Source organism: Labrus bergylta, chromosome 3, assembly GCF_963930695.1.
Source record: "Labrus bergylta chromosome 3, fLabBer1.1, whole genome shotgun sequence".
NCBI lineage: Eukaryota > Metazoa > Chordata > Actinopteri > Labriformes > Labridae > Labrus > Labrus bergylta.
Genome location: NC_089197.1, coordinates 24,979,781 through 25,006,939, shown reverse-complemented (window position 1 = coordinate 25,006,939; position 27,159 = coordinate 24,979,781). Strand labels below are relative to the sequence as shown.

The window sequence follows — 27,159 nt, the reverse complement described above, 5'->3', positions numbered from 1 at the left end:
GGGTGCAATTTATATCCAAACTCTGAGGCCTGGAAGATGGACAAGATCCCAGTACAGTTTGTAATTAACTGTTAACTCTCATTGACCGCTGAGCTGTGATATACAGTCCAAACACAAATAGCTTCAATGATAAGCATCCACTGGCATTAGGGAGGTTATGTAAGTACAGTATAGGTTGTTAGACTAATAAAGGAATATAACACACTTCAGTAATAGTTCAACAATGTGAACGCAAGTAAACATTGTATTTTACTTTTTCAGACTTGACAAAAATTCGAATGGCTTTTTAAAAGTGTCTAGAAGCCAAGTCCCTACAACTGGAATTTCGCCATCATCGACTTTATAACGTTTTTACACTTTTCCTACCCTGCCCTATCCAAGTCTCCTGTGAGAAAAGCCTTCCTGTGCAGATGAAAACAAGTCATTGCTCTATTGATGTTTCCAATGACTTTATTATTGTTAGTGTAGGTCACTTTGCGATGGTTTTGAGTTATAGGGAATGGACCGTATTATTAACATTATTATAGTTTTCACATCTTATTTAAAAGATTGGAAACTGTCTTGATTTCTTGGAACATGTTTTTCAATGCAGCAAGTTGGTGACAATACTTTATTAAAAGACTTTTCAAAGCACACAGTAGTATAAGTTTAACCATAAACTAGGCAGGATTTTGCAAGTGTTAGGGCGCGGTCACACTGGCCATCCGTACCGTGCCCAAGCATGCTTCAACGCTAAAGTCCAGTTTGTTTGGCCAGTGTGATCGCTCCGTATCGTGCTCAGGCACAGTACACTTCCTTGGCTTTGGTACACTTTGGAGAGGTGTGCTTCGGCATGGTACACTTCATGCACGAGCACAAGCACGCGGGTACACAACCCTGACAGCCTTCATTATGGAGAAATCCAGAGTTTCATGGTTGTATCTAACTAAAATGACACAATATGAGCCACAAAGTAACTGTTCTCTGTGTTGTTCTCCGATGTGCAGGCGTCTGCACGGACGCTTCATAATAACATAAAGCGTGCATGTGTTGTATTACAACGTTATGTACAAGAGGTAATCGTGCTTTTAGGCACGGTTAGTCCTGGCCAGTATGCCGGCCAGCATGGGAATGGCGCAATGGGGGGGGGCAATCGTGCTTGAGTTCAGCACGGTACAGATGGCCAGTATGACCGCGCCCTTAGAGTTGCTAATAGAAATAATTCATACATTTTGACCATAGCATTCTTTCTCTATTTTTCCCCAAGGTTTTACTGGGACTTGACCATGTTGCTGCTGATGGTGGGAAACCTCATAATCATCCCTGTTGGCATCACATTCTTCAAAGACGAGCACACACCTCCCTGGATCGTGTTCAATGTGGTCTCTGACACCTTTTTCCTCATGGACCTGGTCCTCAACTTTAGGACGGGAATCGTCAAGGAAGACAACACGGAGATCATCCTGGATCCGCAACAGATCAAGGTCAAGTACTTGCGAAGTTGGTTTGTGGTGGACTTCATCTCCTCGATCCCTGTGGACTACATCTTCCTCATCGTGGAGACACGGATTGACTCAGATTTCTACAAGACGGCACGAGCTTTGCGGATTGTCCGCTTCACCAAGATTCTCAGCTTGCTGCGACTCCTGCGTCTCTCTAGACTCATTCGCTACATCCATCAATGGGAAGAGGTAGGAAAGTGCATGCTACTGTTTTTACTGCTTTTGTGTTGCTCTGCTGATACTTCCCACTCTCCTGTATGATCAGCGCTAATTTAAGTTGTCCTTGGCAAACTAGATCCCCTTGATGTCAACACTCAGAGAGGAAAAGACAGAGAAGCAGCGACAGAGAAAACACTTAGAAAATCCCATTGAGTGACAATCATACAATCATATTATTAGATGAATCTTGTCAAACACATGGGGCTTCACTTCCTATACCAGTTATATCCAAACGGTATTCCCATGCTGGGGAGATACTCTTGAGTATGTTTGCAGAGCTCTGTCCCCTAGGTGGAAAATATGGTTGGATGCTGTTTCTGATTACATCCACCCTTGAAAGGAGTGAAGAGGCTCCTTTGCTGTAGCCCAGTCACCAATAGGTTGAAGAAGCCAGGCTACTGATTAGCATTTCCGCTCTGTGTGCCCATCTAGCTAGCAGTGGGACCACAGAGCCCAGAGAGGCATCGCTGCTACACAATCATGATTATAATTGCTGCAATAATTAGGAAAATGTCCCATTGCTCTGGCTAGATGGATCTTGTTGTTCAGTCTCAGAGGTAAAATGTGCAAAGTGAAGCATCGGAAGTCTTAGTGTGGAGTCAACATGAAGACACTTTAGGGAACATGGGACAGTCAGGCTTGCTTTGGGCGGTCAGTGACAAAATAAGAGAAAATCACGAGCAGAACTACTTTATGGAGAGTCGGTGCTTTCTAATAAACAGCTGTATTATTCCAAGTATCTCCCCTAAAAATAACCAAGGTTTAGTGTCTCTATGAAGAGTGCTTTCAATCAGTGAGCAAGGTCAGATTACAGATGTTAAATCGCATTGAGCGCTGATGATGATGTCATGAATCTAAGCATCAAGTTTAAGTAAATTCAGGCCCAAAAACAGTGTAAGAGATTAAACATAACTGGTCCTCACAGTATTTAACTTGTGTCAAAATACGATGTTTTTTTCACGCAGAATTTTGAGTTCAGATACATTCCACTCAAAATAACGTTTAGGTAAGAATTTTAATGCTCTTATGCTATTGTTACATTATTCCTACTTGTAGAGATGTTGGTTTCTTTTGAATTTAAACTTATTATCACAGTTCAATTGAACATTTCCAGTTTAATCTCAGAATCGAGAGTTTAAGTATTTAATGAGAAGAGAAGATAAAACTTTATCATATAATCTGGAAGGACATTCTTGTGCCAGGTTGCTCCGATATATCAGTACAAAAAGAAATACATAAAAGAGGATCAAATATAAGAGGGGAAAAAAACATCAAGTGTATTAGAAAAGGTTTTATTCAATGGATAAGAGTTAAATTCAAACATTTCAACTGGGAGATTGGAAGGTTCTCACTTGGTTTACATTTAAACTATAAAAGCAATTAGAGTGGACCAGGGCAACGAATAGAAATATGTTCTTATTTTGGTTGTGCTCTAGCCTCTTACCACAGAGCCTTCATTATTAGTGATGGATAATGATTGTTTTATTTTATCAATACAATTATATTAACGTTATCATTCACGTGTTGGTAATGTGTCACTTCATGTGGCACCACTGATTTAAGTCCTTTAAGTGAAATATAAATACAAGCAAACACAGAAAAAGGTAAATTAAAAAAATCATAACAATTTTGATAATACCAATAACTTAGGATCGCATGAAAGCTACATTTTAATTTTCTTTTAGTGTGAATGTTCCCTCCTTATTTCACATTCACATTTTAACATCACTGTATATAGATATCCATTAGTTAGCATGGTTGTTCAACGTTGTCAAAATGAAACGCCACTTAGTGGGTGCATTCACCTGAGTGGATGATATAACATGGACAATTGGAAAGGTTGAATAGCAGCAGATTGGCAATCAAACCACAGCAACCCCAGACCTGCCCACGGGTGTTCTGAAAAGTTTTTTTGGTTTTCAAATATTCAGCTGGCACCCTTGTAGAACAGTGTATAAAAGTGTTGTGACATTAATCATGCCGGGCCTCTGTGATGCCATTTCAAAGAGAGGAAAAGTTCAAATGAAATCACTTTGGGAGACTCCCCCTGCCACCCTGTGCCTCTATGCATGCCTGCTGCTGTACTCCTGAGTCCAAAATGAAGGAAGCGATACAAGAAGTAAAGTCCTGCTTTCATTTGAATAGAGTGGACACACTGACAATGTGCTGTCTCATGTTCAGCCTGTGCAATAAAGCAGCAGAGAAGGAGAGCAGAGAGGAGGAAAATGATTGAAGGTAATAAAAAAGAGGAAGAAAAAACAAGCAGAATTGTCTGCTGAACTAGCGCATTGTATCTAAAAAAACCCAGCAAGACAATAGCACAAGGACAGGGAGAATACACTCAAGGAGGCAGCTGCCATTTACATGTTTTATGCCTGCGTGGGTGGTGTGTGCGTGTTGAGGAGTGTGTGTAAGGTTTGCTGATGATTGCTAGCTAGGCAGACGGAGTGAAAGGCCAGCTTTGCCTCAGTGCCAGAGTACTCCAGATGCAACCTCACAGAAATGTCATCCGTCACTGCAGAATAACTTGTCGCTGAGATCTCACCACCTGAATGACTTTTTGACTTTTCCTATTGACAGCTACACTTCCGAAAACGTGTGTGCATCTCATCGCCATTTGAATATATTTTGGTAACACTGACCTAGCTTTGGTCGAGTCACCTGCATGCACAACCGAGGAGGACATTTGAAACTAAACAGTCTTTCTGCGGTTATACTTTAATTATTATTATTTTTTTTTTACTATCCTGTCCTTGAAATTTGACGGTAGATGAACTCAATGTAATTAACCATTTTCCCTGCCATTATCAGCATGTCATGGCAGGATTCTTGTGAAATTTTTACCATCACTGCATACCATTGGTGTTCCTTGCCACTCTAAATAAGCTGCGCGGTAGGATCTGCCTCTCTGACATGTCAGAAGCTGCAGGCCTGTGATGTCCCCATGTCCTCCCGAGGGGCACTGCTGATTTAATTTACTCATATTTCACAAGTATCTGCAAGCTTTAAATAGACTCCCACACAAATTCATTTGGTATGTTATTGTTTGAGTTTCATTTCCTCCTCAGCTCAGTAAAAAGTCACGCAGAGGACACTTCTTTCTGGAAGTGTTGAATACAGCCCAGTGAACTGTACTGCATGGTTTAATGCCTCAGAGTGATACTGTGGGGAACAAGTATTAAAATTTGAATCTTTTCTCATGTTCCCGCTGCGGTGAAAAAATCTTTTCAGGAATTCAGGACAAGACAAAAGAATCGAACATGTGTACCGAATTAATGGAAAAAACAATGCAAAGCAGGGACACAACAGCTCGAATCTTTAGTTGTTTTTCTCTCATTTCTGGGTTTATTTCTGTTTGGTTTCTAGTTTAAAATAAATAAATAAATAAATAAAATCATAGCTCACTTACCATGCAGATCATATAGAAACATGTCAAAGGGGAGGTAATCCAATCATGATGCCTCACTTTAAAAAGCTGCGGAGTGTGACTTGAACTTTCACTACAGCAGTAGTCTGGTCCAACACGTCATAAATCTCTTCCATAATCCTTCAGGGAGAGTTAGCTAACTTCTACATGTAGCATTTTCTCAGCCATAGAGTCACTCAGTGATATAACAACATTTCTCTGACACATTAAGGGCTTGCATCTACTGATGCCTCCTTAGAGGATCCCCAAATATACCACCTGTAAAAATGATTCACTTTGGTCAAGGAATTAGATCATATACAGTATAGACACAAAACATGAAGAAGTCCTTGTATTTTTTATTTGTTTATTTGATATGTAAAAAATAAAGTTCTGTAGGTGCCATGCATACAGGTCTCTTGTCGTGGCTAATTTGCAACCCTGTGTGTTTATGTACATGGCCAATAAAGCAGATTCTGATTCTGATACTGTATGCTTTAAGAAATAGTAAACTATTGGTTGTATTATTATTGTAAGATATTTACTTCATTATACTGTGCATGTCAGTTCTGTGAGTGTGTGCATGCCAGCTTTGTTGACATGGACTATAATTGCATGTCATTAGAGAGTTTAATGTGCTAGTAGCCTGAAGCCCATAACATGATATCACGCAACCACAAATTGTTGAAGTGTCCTTGAGTATGAGGCTTCACCCCCAAACTGCTCCACTGTGGTTTCCCAGAAGACATCGCAAGGGATTTGAGTTTGAAGAGGAGCAACATTGTTTGTCATCAAAATGATGAATTGTGACATTTGTACGTTTTTCTTTTGTAGCTTTACCCTGCAGATTCCTTTTGGTACCATGCATCAACAAAGAAATGATGACACTGTATCGATGGGTCTCACATGAGCCGTTCTACTTAAGGAGTGACATTGTGTTTGAAACTCAAAATATGACCCTGCAGCAGCTTGTGGTAGTACTTCTCCCATGTCCCTTTCATCACAGCTGCCATGAATTAGCTCTGATTGATTCCATTTCCTCTCCGAACACTTCAGATATTAGGGTGTTTCTACAACCGGCATGTTGACACAATGTTGTTTACAAACATGGAGGTTTTTTGTGGTGGTGGCTTTCTGCCAGTGGTAACACATTCATGCTAAATGACGTTCAGCATGGTGTGCAGATATCTATTACACACACACAAACACACATACATACACAGTATACATACACACACATGGAGCTGCCGTTACGCTGCCCGCCCACCCTCTTGTCAGCTTCCTCTTGTCACTTTTCATCGGGATAAAAATAAGGCTGTGACCGGATATTCTCCTCATTGGAGTTGTCTCCTGTTGACGAACCAGTGACTTGGATGAGATTAGTCATCCTGTTAAATCAGATTCAAGGCAGTGCGCTAATGACTAAGCTCTGAGGGCTTCCTCTTATCATGCCTGATGCCTACAACATAACCGTCTCGACTGGCCGACCCAGTAAACGTTGCTTTTAGCATGCATGGAGTTGAATTTATGAGAGCTGAGGCATTTAATGATGGGTTATGGAATTTAGATAATGAAGTTAATAATGACAGCTTGATTTTTTTATATCAATTTGTCAAAACAAAACTGCTCTACAAAGACTTCAAACAGGAGAAATGATCAGACAAAAACAAAGAGGAGCAAATACATTTTATTCTGAGGAATATAGCCAATTGCTTAAGGTGTAATGAGCTCTGCATTTGTCTATTTGTTACAGAACGTCTCTATTTATATTGGCACCATGGTTTGTTTTACGGCTCAGTCTGCACAAGTGGGGCTTTGTGCTTTAGTTTGAGAGAAACGAAACGTTCCGTCAGTAAAAATCCTCAGGCGCTGTAACAGAAGTTAGCCATGTGGCTGCCTCTTGGGTCCAGAGACGAACTAAGACGCCTTTCATTTCCACCCAGTAAATCTTTACAGAAATATTTAAATAAGATAAATCAGCTAATCAGCTCCGCACTCACTGACCCATTACCTTGGTCAAGGACTGGTCTTTGAGAGATAAGCAAAGCAGGAAGAATAGATTTAATGGGCTATTATTTAGTGCACAATGAAGCTTGCCAGCCAAAGTGACAGCTCCTCAACACTCTGAATAAGCTTTGTGTGATATCAATACCCACAGTGCACTTGCCTAAAAAAGTATTACATAAAAGTGTGTAATCCTGCAGAAACCCAATGGCGCATCTTGGTAGGGAGCAGAGCGAAAGTGGTTTTTGTGATCCGAGCCCTCCAGGCCTGTTCAGACGGATGATGGAAGGGTTTTCCCAGTGGTCCACTCCCAGGCCTACTTCTCATTCTTTATGTGTGCTTCGTCCGCCATGACAGCATGCATGAGCATGACATTTTGGTCGAGGCATTTAGAGTGAGAAATCTAACCCCTGCCCACAGCCTGCTCCCAGAGTCTGCCATCATCCTGGATGATTAAAAATAACACTGAGACATGCATGGATTGATTTAGCTGATAAACTTCATTACTCATCATCATGCGGTAATCATGTCTCACGCAGACACAGGAGAAGCAAGCATATGGCCATTGTCATGCTTTATAATGAAAAAAAAAAAAATACATACAGGACAACATGGAGAGAAAAGACTGATGGTTTTAAAATGACTATTATTTTCATCCTAAATCTAGAGCTTCAGTGTGCATTTGTTCTGAACTCCCTCTAATTGAAATCCACTCAAATGATTATAGCTAAATGACTCATTGAACACAGTTATAAAGTATTTAATTTGAGAGCTGCCCTTCTCATGAAGCCTGGATTGCTCTGCAATCACAACTGTGTGATAAAATGACATGTCCACTCTGTTCATGATTATTTAAACATTTCTGCCAAAATGTAACTTGTACAATTACCGCTCATCATAACATTCATTATTCAAAAGCAATTAAAGCACATCAAACTCATTTTTTATATAAAGGATATTGGTGCAAAGCAGGGAAACTATAATCAAAGAGAAAAATATTTGAGGTAGGGAAACCATGTGTTTAAAGTTTCGTCAGCAAAGTGGCGGATTTAAAAAAAAAAATGTAAGTGAGGACTTTTTTGTTTTGTTTTCTCTTATGTGTTGAGACACCATCACGCCAAACATTCATCATCATCAGCAACGCTAGGAAGAAACAACAGATGCCTCTGTATATTGCTACATCGAGTGTGTCTGGGTAGCTACCGTCAGCACTGTGGCACACATGCATCTATTCTCTCACCTGGATCACACTCTTCTTACTCCATCTGTTTGAGATGGCAAGGCAGCTGCCTCTACCCAGTCTTTTTTCTGGACCTGATGGCTGGCACACAAGGATGCAAATTAATAACTTTAGCATGTAACCCTGTATTTGACCCCTGTCATCTTTACCAGTCCTTGTTTATAAGTTTATTATGTCCTTAAGTATTTTTGAGCCTATTCCTCAATGCGATGTAGTAGTAAAGAAAGGAGTCAGTGTGTGTTACAATTATATTCTAGGATTTTATCGCTTTAAAATAACTGATTGTAGTGTAGCTTACAAGCCATGTTTCTACCAAAAGTAGCAGGAACTTCTATAAAGGAGACATATCATTCTGATCTGTATTTGTAATACATATAATGTTACACTGTTAGATGTCTTAACTAAACCTGGGCTAAGTTTTAAAAATATGTAATTTTTCCAAAGTGTAGAAATAAAGGCTCCAGGACTTCACTTGGACCCTTGTCTCTGGGTGTTGGAATAGCCATGGTACCCCTTAGTCCCTGGGGGAAGATCCTTCAGTGAAAAACACTGCTTTAGTTGACAGCAGTGCTACTCAGCAGGGGAAAAAAGATTGTAGTAATGGTGTATTAATTAAGGAACTGTGTTTTGGTGGCAGGTATATTACCCCTACATTTATTATGTATTTAGTTGTCTTGTAAAGTGGCTTTACAAGTCTTCTGTCTCTTGGTGCCTAAAACCATGTCACTGCAATTTCATTAGTGGTGTTCATGAAACCACAACTTAGCTTAGCATGCAGTATCTAGGCTATGTTTTTGATTTTAAAAAAGGAAGCCGGTTTCAGCTTGTCCTACCTTATGGAAAGACCGAATGAGGGGAGTGAGAGTAACAACAGGACCTCGTACAAATCTGTTGTGTTTGGTCTAAGTGCCTTCATCCATCAAAGCTCTCTTGTTTTTACTGATCCTAATACAGCCGGGCTCATGATGTGTCCCTTTCAATTTAGTGAAAGTGATCAGTAATCAATCATAATTCATGTAACACGCCATGTTGTGGAATGCTGTGTCTGCAATAACAGTATTCACATTTAAGTTTGTGTATACTGTAGGTTCGTACTATAATGCATGTTTGTTCATTAGATCACAGAGATCACAGCGATCCTGCTGTATGTGGCTGTTTTTTCCAATTTACAGAAGGAAAAAGAGAAACACAGTCGTTTGATTTATCATCTTTTAATAATCTACTTTTTACCCGACCCAGTCTTTGTAATACATTTTTGTAAGTGTTAAGTCTGTTCCTCCTTGGCATGATGGGAGTATTTGAATTGATTACTGCTGGAAAATAGAGATAGAGGAATCACCTTCCTCCAGTGACAGTACAGTTTGGGTTACAAACGGCAGATTTGCATGAAATTACCCATGGCAGTACTCGTAGGCTTTATTCTTCACACAGTGTTTAAGAGCCAGAGGTCTTTTGAGGGCACGTCTACAGTAGGGATGTAGCAGGAGTTATTGTTGAACAGTAATGACACATTCAGGCTGCAGCAAGAGATATTGAAAGGAATTTATCCTGCTTCAGAAATGTACTTACATTGTAGAGGTTGATAGTATTCAGAGTATTTACATGTTCAAGGACAACCCACAGAACATTGACAGTGCATAAAACAGCAAAACTTGCAGATCGTGTGTTATGTCTCAAAATGTTCAGGGTTTACACGTGCACAATCTCACAAAGAGTTGAAAAATATGTTTTTACAAATACACGGATTCAAACTCGGGTCACCCGCTTGGAAGTCTACAGCCTCTATACATGGGGCGCGCGCTCTAACCACTGCGCCACCAGCACCCCTCGCAAAGTGATACTGATGAACAAAGTGATGAAAAATGTGATGAAAAATATATAAAAAGATTGATTTAAATTGATTGCGGAGATACCATGACATTTTACCCCATAAATAAAAATACTACATCTCCCATAATATGCGCGCATACAGTATAAACATATTTGCCACTGTCTCTACATAGAAACTGAAACACACACATGCTACACAGATACTAAAGACTCATGTCCATGCAATTTTTATCTCATGGTCACGACTTACTTCCCTCGGGCCTCCAGTTATTTTTTTATTTTCTATGTCAACACACAGGCTCAGTAAATTCCCTATTTATTAACAGGCTTTCGTTTAAAATGTATTTAAGTCACAAAGTGAGCTAACTGTAACAACATTTAAATTGTACACCCAGCATTATGCATTAGGAGAAAGCAACACACTTTTATCCTCTTTCTTTAAATACACAGCATCAACTGGCTGATGAATGAGGGTACATTTTATATTGACACTTTACTTTAAAAAACAAACATTTTCTAATGTTTAAAAATTAGACTGCTAAGCTTGATGTCTTTGTTGTAAACTCCATTGCGTCATTTGGATTAAGCAAGTTTTTTTTATAGCTCTTAAGCAGCATCTGTTTCATGAAGCTCCCCTTTCCTGTCTTGAAAAAAAGATTTCACGAATGAAAAATATATCAGGCTCAGTGTGGGAGATGGAAAGGGGAACCTCATGACTTATTCATTGACCACAGAGTGAATTTAACACTCTAATGTTATGGAATGCCATTACTGCTCCAGCAGGAAATTTGACATCACTCAACATTGCATATTAGATAAAATGACTTATTTATTATCACTGTGTTTAAGGAAAATACTGACTCCTTAGAAAGCACACCGTAACTCATATCTGGCGTGCTGCTGTGAACAGAAGTGTAGAAAATTAAAGGATCTTGCGGGCTGACGGAGAAAAAAAGATGCAGTTGGGCGAATGATTTAACTTAGGTGATGTGAAAGTGCCTGAGGCTAAACATTTTTGAACAAGAGCCCACAGAAAGAAGGAAAGAGACAGAGTGGGAGAGAGGCACATTGGGTTTCAGAGTGAATGGTTGCGTGAGTGGGGATGCCTCCATCTACTCTCAGAGAGCCTGGCTGCGCTCCTCGCTCGGGCACATTTTTATGGACTTACCTCTGGCTTCATGGTAGCCTGCTGATGGAGCTAAATTGATGTGATTTGATGGTGCACCCACACTGTCCTGCACAGACGCTACCCTGGTCCTTGCCAGCCTCGTTTTTAACACACGCAAGGAAAAATACATGTATAAACACTGGCATTCAGAAAAATAAACAAACCCAGTGCTTAAACAGCAAACACCAAGATTCAAATCTGGATGGCAAATATGTTTATGCCTTCATCTTCCGCCTCATAATCACCTGCTAATGAACAACAAAGCAAAGATGGAATATCCCCTCTCAGTCGCAAGCTCTTAAAAGGCACTCAGTGGATTTTAATAAGGAGTGAAGTGGTTAGTGATGCACACCCTGGTCTTCAATGGGATTAAGAGGCTTTGAATGGTTGGTGCCATTAAAATCTACACCAGCCCACAAGTCCTGGAGCGCCTTATGAGTGTATTTATCATTAGGATTAACGAACCCAGCCTGTGAACGCTCTAACCCTGTGAGCTCAGGCACCTCTACCTGTGTACAATTATTGTGTTTGTCTGAGTGGCTGGCGATAAGAGCAAATCAGCAGGTAAAGCTTCGGTCCCAGTCTGCACTCCGTCCCCCGTGGACCGTTCACAAAACAGCAACATCTGCATACAAGCTCATCTGTGTGTACTGTAAAAAGCTGAGGTTTGTATTGTTGTCTAACTCCTAAACCACAAACCCTGTGCATGATTTGATCAAAGAACAGACCCAGAAGTCATTCAAATGTCTCTTGGCGGCAAGTATGTGCTTTGCAATCTAGAGAGATTTCAGGGATTTGACCACCAGTGTGTTCCCTAACCTATTTGTTTTTTTGTCTTTATCATCTCTCTCACCCTTCAGATTTTCCACATGACTTATGACCTTGCCAGCGCCATGGTGAGGATTGTCAACCTGATCGGCATGATGCTGCTTCTCTGCCACTGGGATGGCTGCCTGCAGTTCCTGGTACCCATGTTGCAGGACTTTCCTGCCGACTGCTGGGTGTCCAAAAATAAGATGGTGGTAAGTGTTCCTCCTGCACAGAGCCCTCCTCCCTGTACCAATCAGATTATGCACCATCTTATCGCATCCATCAGCCTCAGTAATTACTGAACTAAAACCCTTCAGCATCCTGGGAAAGCCTGCCCTGCATATCGGTCATTTTTAAGACCCAAATCAAACATATTTATCTTGTACATTTGTCCACATTTATTCAATTTGCGGATTATTTGTATTTATTAGGAGCTCTCTCGACATCTGCCCTTGTTGTGAAAAGAGAGAGACACTAAGGCTGTGGAGGGAATATTGATTTTCTGAGGTCGACTTTAACCCCCTTATTCAATATTGTCGCAATATTGACAGTTTCCGGTGACCAGTCATGCTGTGCTTTAATTTGCTGCACTGTTAAAACAGCTGCTAGAGTGAAGTCTCTGTTATAGCTTGACTCACATTTCTGTTCTCCGTCATTTGCTCACGAAGCGGACTGTGTAACACCTGATGTGCGACTCTGACTCATTGCAGCTGATGACCTCATGTTAACCCAGCGTGGTGTAAAGGATGTGGCTCGAAATGCACCTGAGTTATTGTCAGGTTTTGTGGTTTGGCCTTCGGTAGGATTGATTCAATGCCAGCGCATGCTTCTCTCTCTAGTGTAACAAATCAATAAATCAACATGTATTTAACCCTTAAAGGGAAGCAGCTGAGGAGAGTGGTGTCCTAACTACTGAGTATAGTGATGGAATTGTCAATAGGGTGACATTTGGGCTTTGTGTAGTTAACAACTAGTTTGGTGAAAAACTGTCCACATGATGCAAAACAGATTCCCGGATTGAAAAGTGTTCATGGCAACATTTTGACCACGCCTGTGAACCCTTTTCAACCAGCAGGAATTCGTTTTTTTTATTATCCATGTCAGGATTATTGCCATTTAGTGCTACAGTTGCCATCACAATTTGTATTTACAATACGGGCTAATTGAATCTTTTGAAGTAATTTAATAATTCAAGTCACAGACTGAATTAATTAAAAGAGTGATGACCGATTAAAGCCCAGAATAAACATGTCTTTAAAAAAATGTCGATAAAACAACTTTAGGTTTAACATGAACAAGCCTTTAGTCAACTGTATGATCAGCCCTGCGTGCCAGAGCAGATGCCACATGAGTCCTTACATCGCTCATGGTATGATGTATTTGGTTCATCATGCCTCGCTGCCTCCCTGACGTGCTCACTTGTTACATTTAATCATAAGAAACAACAGATGCTGCAAACCACTGTCCCTTTAGATGATCACACTTGAAGCTAATTTTAGCTCATTTTCTTTACCTGTCTGTTCCTAGATAATCACACTCAGGTGAGGCTGCTCAGGGACATTCTCAGTACTGGAGATCAAATCCACAAGTCATTTTAAAACAAAAACCTCTTTGTCAGTTATTGATCTGAATGAATGGATCAAGACATCAGATAAAGATGTCAAGCTTGGATGTCAAGGTTACATCCAAACATTTCCCCGTTCTATTTTTATATTTTTCATTCCCTTCCGCGCCATGAAAGATGCATTTTACAACTAGCTCCATATGCAGAGCCAAGTTGCAAGGGGATTATTTTAAATTACATAAACCAGAGCTGTCAGGCAACACAATATATAAACTGTGGCTCATCATTAAGGTACAGTAGAATATGCATGGATTAAGATCCAATTTGAAGTCTTACTCTGCAGCAGTGAAAGCAAAGATATGATTGCTTTACTAATCTCTTTGTTGTATCCTGCATAAACAGTGAAACCTCATGTAAACTGCAGAAAAGGCAGGCTTAAAAATCCTACTGCAGACCAACAAGGGACACTTGCCATCCCTCGTTTTTAGACTTTAATCTCTAATTTTCCATTTGTATGTTTACATTTTCAAATATTTTTAATAACAAACTCTACTTTTACCTTCAATAGCTCCCATTAAAACCTAAAAATGTACTCTCCCATTTCTTGACTGTTTTAACAACCTCCATGTGAGCATCTCTGGAATATAAATTCATGTTTGAAATGCTTTATCACAATATTATTTCATGCAGTTCTCATTAGATTATATTTTTCTACTTCTGGAGTTTGTTTTCAAAACTTCCACAGAGATTTTTTACTATCTGCCTCCTTAGTCTTCTGCACACACAGACAGCCCCTTGAATCTGGAAGTGCAAGATCTGAGGAAGAGCCCTCACAATGGACTAAGTTTAAAATCCCATGTGAGAGATGCAGCCTCTCATTAAGATCAAAATGGACTTTGTTTTGTTCACACAGTAAACACTGGCTAATTAATTGCATTACGAAGAATAATGGTTCTCACTGTGACAGAATAACAACTATATCTTCCTGAATTAATTCAAGCCTCGGGGGCAGGCACCTCTCTATTGGAAAAGCTTTTCATGGTTGGCTCAGATTACCTGGCAGACACAGAGTTTGTTAGTATTGACTCAGTCACGGCTGGTTTGATTCTGATTAGAATCATCAGGAGACATATATTTTGTCTTCTTTTACCATAGCTGTCCTATTGCCTTGCAGTGGTCATCACTCCTTACCTTTACAGGAGGGCACTAATAAAATCACTATCTCTCTCCTCTTCTCTGCTGTGGAAATGAGTTTGAAAGCCATTTGGACATTGTCACCCCCAGGAGAGGGTTGATATTGATTTGCCATGAAACTACCACTGGGATCCAACGGAAAAAAGGGCAATTTATCTACAAATGAGAAAACTCTCAGAGAAATCACATTTTTCTAAATAGCTGACCTACTTACTGTCATGCAAGCCTCTTGTGTCTCGCTCGCTCACTTCTCAGGGCTCTGTTTTAGGCTCCTGCCCAAAAATCTGCTTGTTCCAAATGTTTGCATATCTAAAAGTATATTTACCCTGCCAACTGCTCTGTATTTACCCAAGACAGTTTGAAGTGGACATCTGCCATTAGTTTTGTCTTTCATAATTGGATGTGTGCGTGCCTGTGTGTGAGCTGGCAGGCTGCTCATTGACCTTTAATGTGCCATCAACACTCTTATGAGAGAGAGAAGGAGAGTGACTGAGCAAAACAGAACTATATAAAGTGTTTCAGTGTATTAACCCTAACCCACCCTGTCTCTTCATCCAGAACGACACGTGGGGGCAGCAGTACTCCTACGCACTTTTCAAAGCTATGAGCCACATGCTGTGTATTGGGTATGGCATGTACCCCCCTGTTGGAATGACAGACGTGTGGCTGACCATCCTCAGCATGATCGTGGGCGCTACCTGCTACGCCATGTTCGTGGGCCATGCCACCGCGCTAATCCAATCCCTGGATTCTTCTCGACGGCAGTACCAGGAAAAGGTGAGTGAACATGGCGTGTTGTGTAGTTATTTATTTAAATAGGGACAGTGCACATTAATGAACATCAATACGTAAATATGCCAGATTATAGCCATAGGCTAATTTCCATCTGTAGTCCCTTGGCAGGTTTGTGGTAAACAGGTAAACAAAGTTACATAAACAAGTAACAACAAGTAATGACAAAACAACAACATATACTGTACATTAGTTAACAGAGACACATACCTATATATACCAGAATAAAGAGTGGCTGTTTGACTTTGTTCAGAATGAACTAGTATAAAGTGACCATCCTCTAGGGCTCTGATGCAATTCAAGTCGACTCAGTTGGATTGAACATTTCATGAAAGCTGTGACTCCCAACTACACCGTTTGGTCGTAAACCATAGCCATACAGAGCTATAGACACCCTGACTTTGGTGAGTTTTGGCCTGAGAAAGTGTTTAAATTCAACTTGCTTGGGCTACTGCGTGCTTATGTTAGCACTTATCACAGGTTAGCTTCGTCATTTCTGTCTATGTATTTAATCTCTTTTCTGCACCACCAAACACAAAAAGCACTTGCATTAATAGTAAGGCCATTCTGAAATGGGAGTCCAAGTGTTCTCAGCTCTTGTGAGCCCACTTTTTGGCTTTTGCTGTGAAATCATCCCCATCGAGAAAAGGAACCCCATCCTCCCTTGTTCCTTCGAAAGGGAAGCCCAGACAGCTGGCTGTGAAGGTCGAGCTGTGCTTCTCAGTCCCATGCCCTTTCTGGGTGATAATGAGCTGAGCTGCAACTTTTCCCAACATTTCCAGCGAGGAGGAGATTGGAGGAATTACCTCCAGAGAATGGAGGCTCCAGAGAACCCACCCGAATGAGAGGAGGAGAGTGGGAATAAAAAGAAAGCGGACATGTGGAGGAACGGATTAGCTGATGTAATTGGTGTGTTGCTAAATCTTCAAAGGGTGAAAAAGGGCACTGGATAAATGAACACCTCACAAATCAAGGGATGAGAAACAAAGACCAGTTTTCTTTTTTTACCAAATTCTCACCAGCTAAAAAGGTGAAAGATCCAATAAATTTACCATGCAACATGACAAACTGCCGTTCTCCAGCAGAGCGGAGAAAACTTTCCTCCGGCCTGGCATGCTCCACCCCTCTGCTGCTCTGCTTCAGAAGCCTGGCTGCCAAGAAGACTGAACAGCTGGCTTGTCTCAGCACCAGTCAGCATGTGCTACCAGAGCCATTTGCTGCTGTTTGTGGGATCACCCCCTAAGGCACCTTAAGAATCCCCCATCCAGCTAGAAGGGCTCCCCGAGCTCCCACAGCTTCCCACGGTGCTTGCCTGCAGAGAGGTTATTACTGCAGACCGCAATTAATTTCAAAGAGTGCGGATTCACTCATTTATCTCTCCTCATGCCTCACTGATAAGGCTCTATATGAGTGCACGGTTTCTATGTGCTCATCTGGCTGTGGGAGCCAGAAAGAAGTAATTTCTACAACAATGTACAACACGCACTCCTCCTTTCTGCTTATCACAGTTAGTTCCTTCAAAGACATAAACCTTTCTGTCACTGGCCTTTGCTTTGGTTGTGTGACAATGGGATCTGCTTTAGGAGATTTAACTCTGCTTTTTTCAGTGTTAGATTAATACCATGGTCCACACACTCAAGAAAAAGACAACCGATTGGTCAATCCCCTGGGTTTTAAGGAAACAGGTGGCTGTTCTTCGATGGCCACCAGTCCACTATGACAGGGACAGCTGTGTCTGTGTGCTGGGACTCAGTCTGAAGTGAAATATGCGAGCTCATACACTGCCAACACAGCAGCCAGTGTCAAATCTGCCATCTTCAGCCAAGTTATTATACACATCTGACTGATTCTATGATGTCTCATTTGTTGAAGTAAGGTGGCATTTTATATATTTTTATGAAATTGATTGCACTTTGCAGCCAAGCAGATTATCGATGTACTTTTTTTAAAAACAATGCACAGTAAGAGAAGGAGATCATAATATGACAGGAATCAGGTAATCATAAAGAAATCTATATTTTTAAACCCAAAAATGGGAAGTGGACACATTGAGTAAGAAATAATGGTGCATCAAATCAAATAAACTAATCAAATAAACTAATCAAATAAACTCTCTTTTTTAAAGAGAAGGAAAGGCTTCTCTTATTGTTATGGTGAATACTTTGAAAAAAAATTGTTAGAAGTAATCTGTGCAGTCACAGCACTTTAATGAGTGTTATTGAACTCAAAGACTTAGTCTCAGAGTGGGTTCTCAAAGTACAAGGACGCTGAGGAGCTTTAATGCTACAAAGACAACTGTTTGTATTTGGAATAAATTATATCAAACAGGATGACATAAATGGGCTGTTCCTGTTTTTAGTGTGTCATGAAAATTAAGAGGAACAAATAACTTTGTATTTAAAGTCAACATAACTACCGGCAGCTTTTCATCTTGGTCTCGATGTCTTTGTGTCAAAATAACATCACAGTGTTCAGAGACTCACTTTAATACTTAATTTGGCGGGCTGACTCAACACATGCATAGCTGATGTTGCAGATTACAGACTGTGAAATATGAAGAATTAGACAGTTTGACTCATTAGAAAACGCTGGAAAATCCACCAGTAGCTTTTCCTTTGGCAAGCTGAAATGGATGGCTGTAGTTTGCTTTTTGGAGTTTTTATGTGTTGGGCATCCAAATATGCCCATGTTGATATTTCAAAAAAGCTGTAATTGAGGCTACAAAACTGCATCATTTGCATAAACCTCTAGTCTGTGAAGTTGAAAGAGTTGTGACTCGCTCATTTGTTGTGTAGATGCAATGCAGCAGCAGGAATTGATGGCATTATGTTCAGATACCTTGATTTTTATACAATTGTTATAAAAACTCAAGTGTGCGTGTACGTCACAGTAAAAGGAAACTAAAGCATGGAGCAGTATGACTGTTTAACTGTGATGGTTGACGCTCAAAGTGGAGCATGGTGCTTTCAAACACGTGGCCGTATTGCAAGGATGAGAAGCCATACTCTGCATGTCCGGTGACATGCAGAGATAATGTCCAGGTAACAGTCAAATATCAATCAGAAAAAACACACCAGCAAAATGCCTATGTGGTAATATGATGAAGAAAATCAGTCTATGAAGAAATCTTAGGAGTGTAGAGACAGTAAATATGAAACGAAGGGGATAAGGCTTTGGCTTCAAAGATGGTGAAAATTATCATCAGAAAGCCCCAGTATAATCTTTTCTGAATAGAATTCTATTATAATGCGCACCATGTGATAAATGCCGTAGCTGTCAGAAGCTAGCAAGCAGACTCAAATGAGCTCTTAAATAGTAATCAGGCAGCCTGTTAGCTGTTACACAAAATGGAGAGCCCAACAATCACTCTAAATTCTAGGGGTTGGAGTGTGGCCCCCACTGAGATGTAATAGGACTTTATTAGATTCATTTTCTCTCTGCTAAAAATACATGCCTGATGCCAGTCTTACGCTGTGTGTAAACAGATCCTGCGGCTGCAGAGTAGGGAAGAATTATTGCATTTTCTACCTTTTTGAAACTCAATTTGTAGCAGATGTTCCTGACTGTATTGATTAGGATGGGTACATCTTAGATCTGAATGAAAAAGAGGCTTCACTTCCTTGTGCTAGTGATGCAGAAAGCTTGCACTCGAGTCCTGGGATTTTTCCCAATTAAAAGCAGAGATATCTTTACTGTACTCTGTTCTCCCTGCCAACTAGCTAGAGTATATGTTTTCCTAAAGGATGCTTTGACACAGAACATTTCACATTCTCATGGTGGCAGACAAACATTATATTCGTTTTTTGTTGATTTGATCGTTCAATTACTTTTTTTTTAAAGTCCTTAAATCCTAAAATAAAACATTCACATTGCTTTGAACCATTTGTTATTTGGGAGTTGTTGCTTGATAAGAACAGTGGATACCTGTTTTATATAACATATTATACTTACTATATTACAAGACACTTCAAGAATAACATGCAACTCTGATTTTTCCTTTTTCAGATTGCCTTTTTCTTTTAAATTATGACTGCATTAACTCTTATTGTGCAGAATTAGTATTATCAATAGTATAATACTATTTCTGTTGGGGTCTCTTAGCCTCTCATTGTATCCAGCAGTTTCGCTGTTCACCACAGTCTGAGATGGCTGTACAAAGCGGGTATGCCTATTGCTCCAGATGTCTGTAAGCCACTATATATCTGTCACTGTGCTCATCAGTGTGGCTGAATGCAGATGGTGATATGAAAGCCAAACAAAATAGATAATCTTCTCTGTTTGTATGTGATCCTTTTTGTCTTACTCATTTTATAGACGCTCTCTTATCCTTTTGAGTATTTTATTTCTTGCAAGTATTTAACAGCATTACAATGATATGATTCAGTGTGGGATCACTGAGTGATGTTCAGTTGTTGTTGGATAGCTAGTGATGAAATTAGAGAAGCTCTGGAGGGAATTGTATATGAGCAGCGTGTTGTGGCATGCTGGTCCCAAATGACTTAAGAAGGAAATGACAATGAGGTGCTGCAGCCCCTCGTCTGTAAATCTCTAATCAACACTTGGCAATTAAACACTGCTCTTTAGAGAATAGTTAATAAGAGGCCCAAAGCTGATTATTTGAGGTTCAAGAGGCATGAGAGATTTTCTTTTTTTTAACTTACACGTTGTGACTCTCTACCTATGAGAGCAAGAAAGGGATTCATGCAGTCAGAGAATGAGTTACACGTTCAGATTTAAAGTATGTCTCATTGATAGAAAATATTCTCTCTGTGTTGATCGATGTTGAGATAGAATGAAAATATATAAGTTTAAGCCGACTATAGAAATAACTTGTCTGTGCCTTGTAGTTGTTCAGTCATAATATGAATGTACCCAAGGACACAGCTGTCAACAAGTTGAAGAACCTAATCTGATTGTGCCTTACAGTAAGAGTCGTTCTCATTAGCTGGGACCTGACGGATGGCATTAATCTAAACCCTGTTACATTCCCTTTTCCTCTCTGTCTGCCACACAACTTTTACTGTTGAGTCAACTACTGTTGACATGTGCCAGAGGTGCTCCATGATGTAGCCGCTCTGTCAGTGTAGCCAATAACCCAGGCCAAAGCAAAGGTGCAAACATTGTCAATATACTGTAGATTGCTTGTCACGTTATGCTCTTTGCAGCATTTTAAGCATACCTTCCTTTGGATTGACATCAGCTGTTGATGAAATAAAAACAAAAAATTTCAATGCTTTCAGCTCTGAAAGGCTTTACTCTCCCTGTCTTTCGGTTTGTCACTATCCCTGTCACTCCTTTTAACTCTATTTCTGTCCAACTCTTCCGCCTAAAGGGTCATGGCACATGGTTGTTCAACAATAGTCTGGGTCTGGTTAAGGTTACTGCAGTATAAAGCCAGTTTTTCCTCGCCATTGTTGCCAGGCGTTGGTCATTTTTGAAAGTAATTTGGTCTCTCTATACAATCTGATATTACATGGACGATGGTCTAGACCGGCTATACAGAAAGTAACATGAGATTTATTTGTATTTATTTTTTAATTTTGAGCAATATAAACAATTTATTGATTGACCCAAAGCCAGAGGCGCCTGTAAGTAAAATGCTATGCTCACAATAATATTGTTTGCATTCTAATGTTTAAGAGTTAAAATGTTTGCTTAACTATAGTTTGGGCTTTAAGCATGTGCTTCTTAAAAGTAAAGAAAATACATTTGATAGGAATGTATTTATTTTGCAGAGCACTTTATGTCTAAAATCTGAATTTGATATGATTAGAACACTAAGTGAAAAGTCAAAGTCACCGATGATATAATGCTTTTTATCTTTGCACAATGAACCTCTTTGGAAAATGCCAAAGCAATCCATTTGAATAGTCATTCAGATATTTAAGTCTGGATCAAAATGATGGACCCACATTATTCTCCCTGGAGAAACGCTGCCAGCATGGCTTAAAACCTTGATGCAGTTTCACACAAGTAGAGCATGTAATTGGTGCTTCCACAATTAGCAGGACTTATCCATGGCTAGTGGAATAATTAGTTGAAAGATATGAGGTATCAGACATTTAATGTGAGCACCTGTCTCACTGTAGTATAAATCCTAATACAGTATTTTAAGGGCTCTCCATGCGTGCAACTGCAAGTCCTGAATCCAAAGGTGTTATGACTATTTCACACCAAACTGAGCTGTCCCTCAACACATACATCACAGCCGGTGAATGCACATTGAAAGAACTCAGCCTTATTATATGATCCATACACATGGGCCGAGGTTAGAGAGAAAAGGACAGAAAACATTGGGGAAAAATAAATGTTTAGAAAGTATGATTAAGTGGCAGACATCTCTTTTTAGAAGCTGCATTATTCATTCATTTTGTTTGGTAAAAAATTTGCATCTGCTTGGAGAGCAGAGTGAGAGAGAAGGGATTTGGGGAAAAATGAAAAACAGGATAAATGAGAGGGAAAGAAAGAAAAGGAAAAGTACGAGTGGGAAATAGACCAAAGGATGGCTGGGTGGAGAGAGATCAAAAGTGAGAAAGAGAGGGAAAGGATTTGTGAAATAAAATATCAGGCAGATGCAGTTCTGTAAAGCTCAGAGGGCATAGTATGCCACTGCACAATATTACCAAGGCGATGAAAGTCATTTGACTTAACCTCATATATTATAAAACCTCTATACTTTGATGTACTTTGAATGAAGTAGGTAACAGAAATGTACTTAAAGTATAGATGAAAATATTCTGACTAATGCAGTTACACAATCCAATAGCATTGAAAGAGGAATTTATTTAAAGGCTTCTGACATTTAAAGGACAAAGAACATTGAACAATGCAGAATTGACATTGTGAAATTTAACATCACCCTCAATAGCAAACAGGAGCTGCCAAACATTTTAATATGAAATTCACCCAAAGTATCTGCATATTTTTCTTCTACGCTTTTTTTTTATTTTAAATGTATTTTATTCAATACTATTTCCTTGGCAGGACAGGTACAAAAACAGGTGACTGCATTAATAAAAAACACACATACAAGTGTAATGACAAAATGTTGTGGTTTTTCCAAGATTTCTTGGTCCAATAAAGTTACCACAGCTGCCATGCTGTTTGCATGGGAAGGTCAGTCTCCGTTGCCTAACCTTTAGGGGTGCTGGTAGGAGAATCATGTTACCTTTGGACATAGTCAGACTTGTTGTGCCTCTTTACACCTCTGTTCTGTACTAAGCATACAAACATTTATCATACTTACAAGGAAAGCCTTTTAATCAATACATTTTACATTTTCAATTGATTTGTGTTTTTCCAGATTGATGGAACTAAGTTTTTGTACAGCAACCTACACTCCCTGATATTCAGAGCATAGTGGAGGAGGAGGGGGGGGGGACGACTCATGGTGGTATGATCACCTCCTTAATGCTGACAATGATTTGATTTAGCCGAGTATTACATGAGAGCAGGGTTCTCTCTTGTGTCAGTGTGATGCAGCTGTGCAGCAATAGGATAATTTCCCATCACAGGGGTTGTTATCAGCCCATCACAACAACACAAGAGCACCATCCCCCCGTGGATGGTGAGACCCAGCCGTGATTAGTGAGTATGAGGTGCCTTTAAATGAGACACTACCACTGAGCTTCTTTGAAGAACAATCATACTCATCACAATATAAAAGCACCACAACACTCCTTCTTTGTTCACTTGACTAATACCCTTTCATGCTGGATGAATCAAATTGTAACATGCTTCAAAGCTGAGGATAAATGGCTCTATTACATGTTGACAGTGTTTTTTTTCTTTAAGATGATGTTTTTAAAAAAAAAAGCAAGATGAGAGACACACTGAAAGAGATGATAATACACGTCTTTGGAACAGAGCAACTTGTCGTTGCATGTCTAATGCGAGAGACATAAAGACATTAGACAAGATGCAGAATGTGGGTTACACCTGTCATCTTCACCCAGACATCACACACACTGAAAAGCCATCTTTTCTGCAACCAATGAGACTACAGCTGGAGACCTCTGTGATTGTTTTCATAGCTTTCTTTCTCTTTTCTGAATAGAGGAGCAAAAGTTCCTCTGTGCAAGGATTCTATTTCATCATCAGATCAGTAAATGCTCAATTTTATGCCAAAGGGATTGTAGGGATAAAGGCTCAAACCCTTACCCCATGACAGAGCTCATCCATCTCCCGACAGACACACAGAGGCTGGATATCTAAAAGCTTCTTTCTGCGTCTTATTCATGCTTGTGCAAGCATTTAATTTTCCAGGTCATTTTACTCAGCATAGACACATATAAATAGTCAAATATTTCACTTGAAACTCCTGAGAGGTGAGCTGAGATTTTGAGTACATCAGTAATCGGTCTTTTCTGCAGTATTTCTTGTTAGGGATTATGTTCATGTTTATCCATATGAAAATGTTCGTGGTTGATTGTTCAGATACGTACAATAAACACGTCCATGTAGATAAGTAGTGTAGATAAATATATAACTGGTTGTCTTTGTGTAGCAAAAAATTGCATGAAAAATTATGATTACAAGCTGGTTACTTGTCACAGTCTCAGGAGCTGTTTCATCAATATGCAAAGACTGTCTGCTTTGTTTGTGAGAGACTTGAAAGGCTTTGGTCAAACACAGAAAATCCATCTAATTTTGGCAAAGAGGGGAAAGGATTGACCATAGAACAGGAGCTGCATGAAGCAGGATTAAAGTGTGTCCGTGGGTCAGTGCGAGGATAGCCGATGTTACATGCAGATCCTTGCTGGCATCCGACCAGATTATTTCCAAAATAGTTACAATGCACTGCTTCCATCATGTTTTATAGTAATTCTTATAGTATGTGTCTCTCTATCTCTTCACACATCCTCTGATTCTCAGGAAACCAGACGGCTTTTTCTGTTCTCACAATAAAAAATAAAAGCAATCTGACCTGCATAAGACAGCTGTCCTTATTAACTGTGCTTCTCCGAAAGCTTGGCCTTTTGAAGATCTCCTCTAAGATTAATGGTGACTAGAGTATTACAGCCAGATAACAAAGAAGGGGACATCTGAGGTCAGCCATGCTATTGAGTAGGAAATCTGTTGGCTGTTTAAAACGGTGATCAAAGGGCACCTCCACTGTAGCCTTATGAATGGTTAATTGTTTTTCCTTCTTTTACTGAGGGTCAAGGATTCTACCTGTTATTATTCCCGAGGTTCTCTCTGTGCACTTTGATCTGCATCTTCTCATTTAGCGCAATTGAACTGGAGTTATAAAATATTTAATACGTTTAAATCAGATATGGAGATTAAGGACTCCCTAAATTACTTAAATTGGTTTTCTGGCTGATTTTTCAAAAACTGGAAAAGTGCTTTCAGCTTCATCCACCAGGCTGTCAAAAGACTGAACTCTCTCCCCTCTTCTCCACCTCTCCCCTCTGCCCCCCACAACTCTGGACGTTAAACATCCACCACCCATCATAGAGCAGCTCTCTCGCTCTTTCTCTCTCCCCGTCGCTCTGCCCCCAAAATCTCAGGACCACCCCCAACCTCACCAGGAAAATAGTTAAAGCACGGGGACATTTTAAACTAATGTCACTTGATAATTTCTCCTGCCCTCCCCTCATCAGGAACACAAACAGACATGACATAATGACTTTAAAAACACACTTCAGCACTGCTTTTATTAAGTTACCAGTGCCTTATCTTTATTTCATGCACATTTGTTGTTTTGAATGCACATCTTTTTGGACGAATCTTTTGTATGTTTGTATCATTGTTCTATTATGCATGTGTATACTCTCTGCATCGCGGGTCGGAGATAATTTAGATTCTGTTTTTTTTCTAATGTCTAGTACATATGGTAAAATAGACAATACAGTTGACTTTGACTTGTTTAGCCTTGATGGCCTGAAGTTATCTCCCTCTAATTCCTGAAGTCTGTCTTCAGTTCTAGCCGCCCTTTCCTGATGTGATTGTGATGTGTCTCTGTGTCCCCGCAGTACAAACAGGTGGAGCAGTACATGTCCTTCCACAAGCTGCCAGCAGATATGAGGCAGAGAATCCATGACTACTACGAGCACCGTTACCAGGGCAAGATGTTCGACGAGGAGAGCATCCTGGGAGAGCTGAACGAGCCACTGCGAGAGGTGATATGAGTGTTGCTGTCTGTGTTTGAACGTCCTGCACATTCAGGCGCTTGTTGACTGCTTGACATTTCCCTCAGTTTAGTTTCTTGAGGCCAAATACAAACAAGAGTAAAACTGAGAGGAGCTCAAAAAAAGAAATGCCTGCACAGCTGTCATTTTTTTTGTTGGTACTATAATATCCTTGTTGAAAAGGCCCAGGTTTTTTCCACTGTTTTGCTAACTGCACTCTCTTTGTCTTTGCTCACATGCAGGAAATCATCAACTTTAACTGTCGAAAGCTGGTGGCGTCAATGCCTCTGTTTGCCAACGCAGACCCGAACTTTGTTACCTCAATGCTCACCAAGCTGAAGTTTGAGGTTTTCCAGCCCAGGGATTATATCATCAGGGAAGGCACCATAGGCAAAAAGATGTACTTCATACAGCACGGGGTTGTCAGCGTGCTCACTAAAGGCAGTAAAGAGACCAAGCTTTCAGATGGCTCCTACTTTGGAGGTAAGACGAGCTGGAGCTGCAAGGTCACTCACACACACAAACATCTTCTTGTGCAGCTAAAATCTGCTCTATTTTAATATTTATAATGTATTTCTTCATCCCTTTAAGGACTTGGCCAGGGTTTGAATTTTGATTTGTGAGGCAACAGCCCTTGGATAATGCTATTCTGGCTCTGATATTAGCTCATGTTCGTGCTCATGTTGTGCACTTTTTGTCACCTCACTTAAAATTCTGCTTCATGGTTTATGCAGGACTTTTCCCTTAATTCACATCGTGAGCTGTCTTTTAAATGTAGGGCAAAAATCCAAATTAAGGAAACAGTACTTGTGGTAGTGCTAGTGTAGAAATATGCATTCAAAGGTCAGAGGGATGAGAAAGCTGGAAAGTTACATACTATAGAATTGCTTACGACTTGTGCGATAACCCGGACTTGTTATGTACTTAACTCGAGTTATGTTGTTAATCAGGGTCAGATAATTCGCACCCCTCTGATGGTCCCACAGAGTCTATGACACATGTAAGAGACAATCCTGCCATACTGCCCTCACCAAATACCAATTAATTTGTCCAGTGACAGCGTATCATTTAGACTACACTGTTAAGTAATGAGAAATGGTGGCAAAGCATTTAACATCACATGACCTGCCTGAGGAAGTTTAATTACGCCTTGCCTGCTCAAGTCCGTCTCCATGCCCTCTCTCCAGGGGGTTCCAGAGAAATAATGAAAATATGGCAGGCAATCTATCTCTACACATGCCAAGACTAATCAGCATTTTAGACAACATGGCCCTGGCTCTCCAGGGCCAGGTTGTCTGAAATGTTGTCCAAAATGTTC

General features: G+C 40.1%; 1 protein-coding gene across 1 annotated transcript in view; it reads left to right on the top strand.

Moving 5' to 3' along the window:
• hcn4 (hyperpolarization activated cyclic nucleotide-gated potassium channel 4) overlaps positions 1-27,159 on the top strand; it is a 70,516-nt gene that overhangs the window by 18,084 nt on the left and 25,273 nt on the right. The window contains exons 3-7 of the mRNA XM_065953018.1: positions 1,247-1,670; positions 12,209-12,370; positions 15,475-15,693; positions 25,686-25,832; positions 26,084-26,324. Coding sequence (XP_065809090.1) covers positions 1,247-1,670; positions 12,209-12,370; positions 15,475-15,693; positions 25,686-25,832; positions 26,084-26,324 — 1,193 coding nt within the window. The remainder of the gene's footprint in view (positions 1-1,246; positions 1,671-12,208; positions 12,371-15,474; positions 15,694-25,685; positions 25,833-26,083; positions 26,325-27,159) is intronic.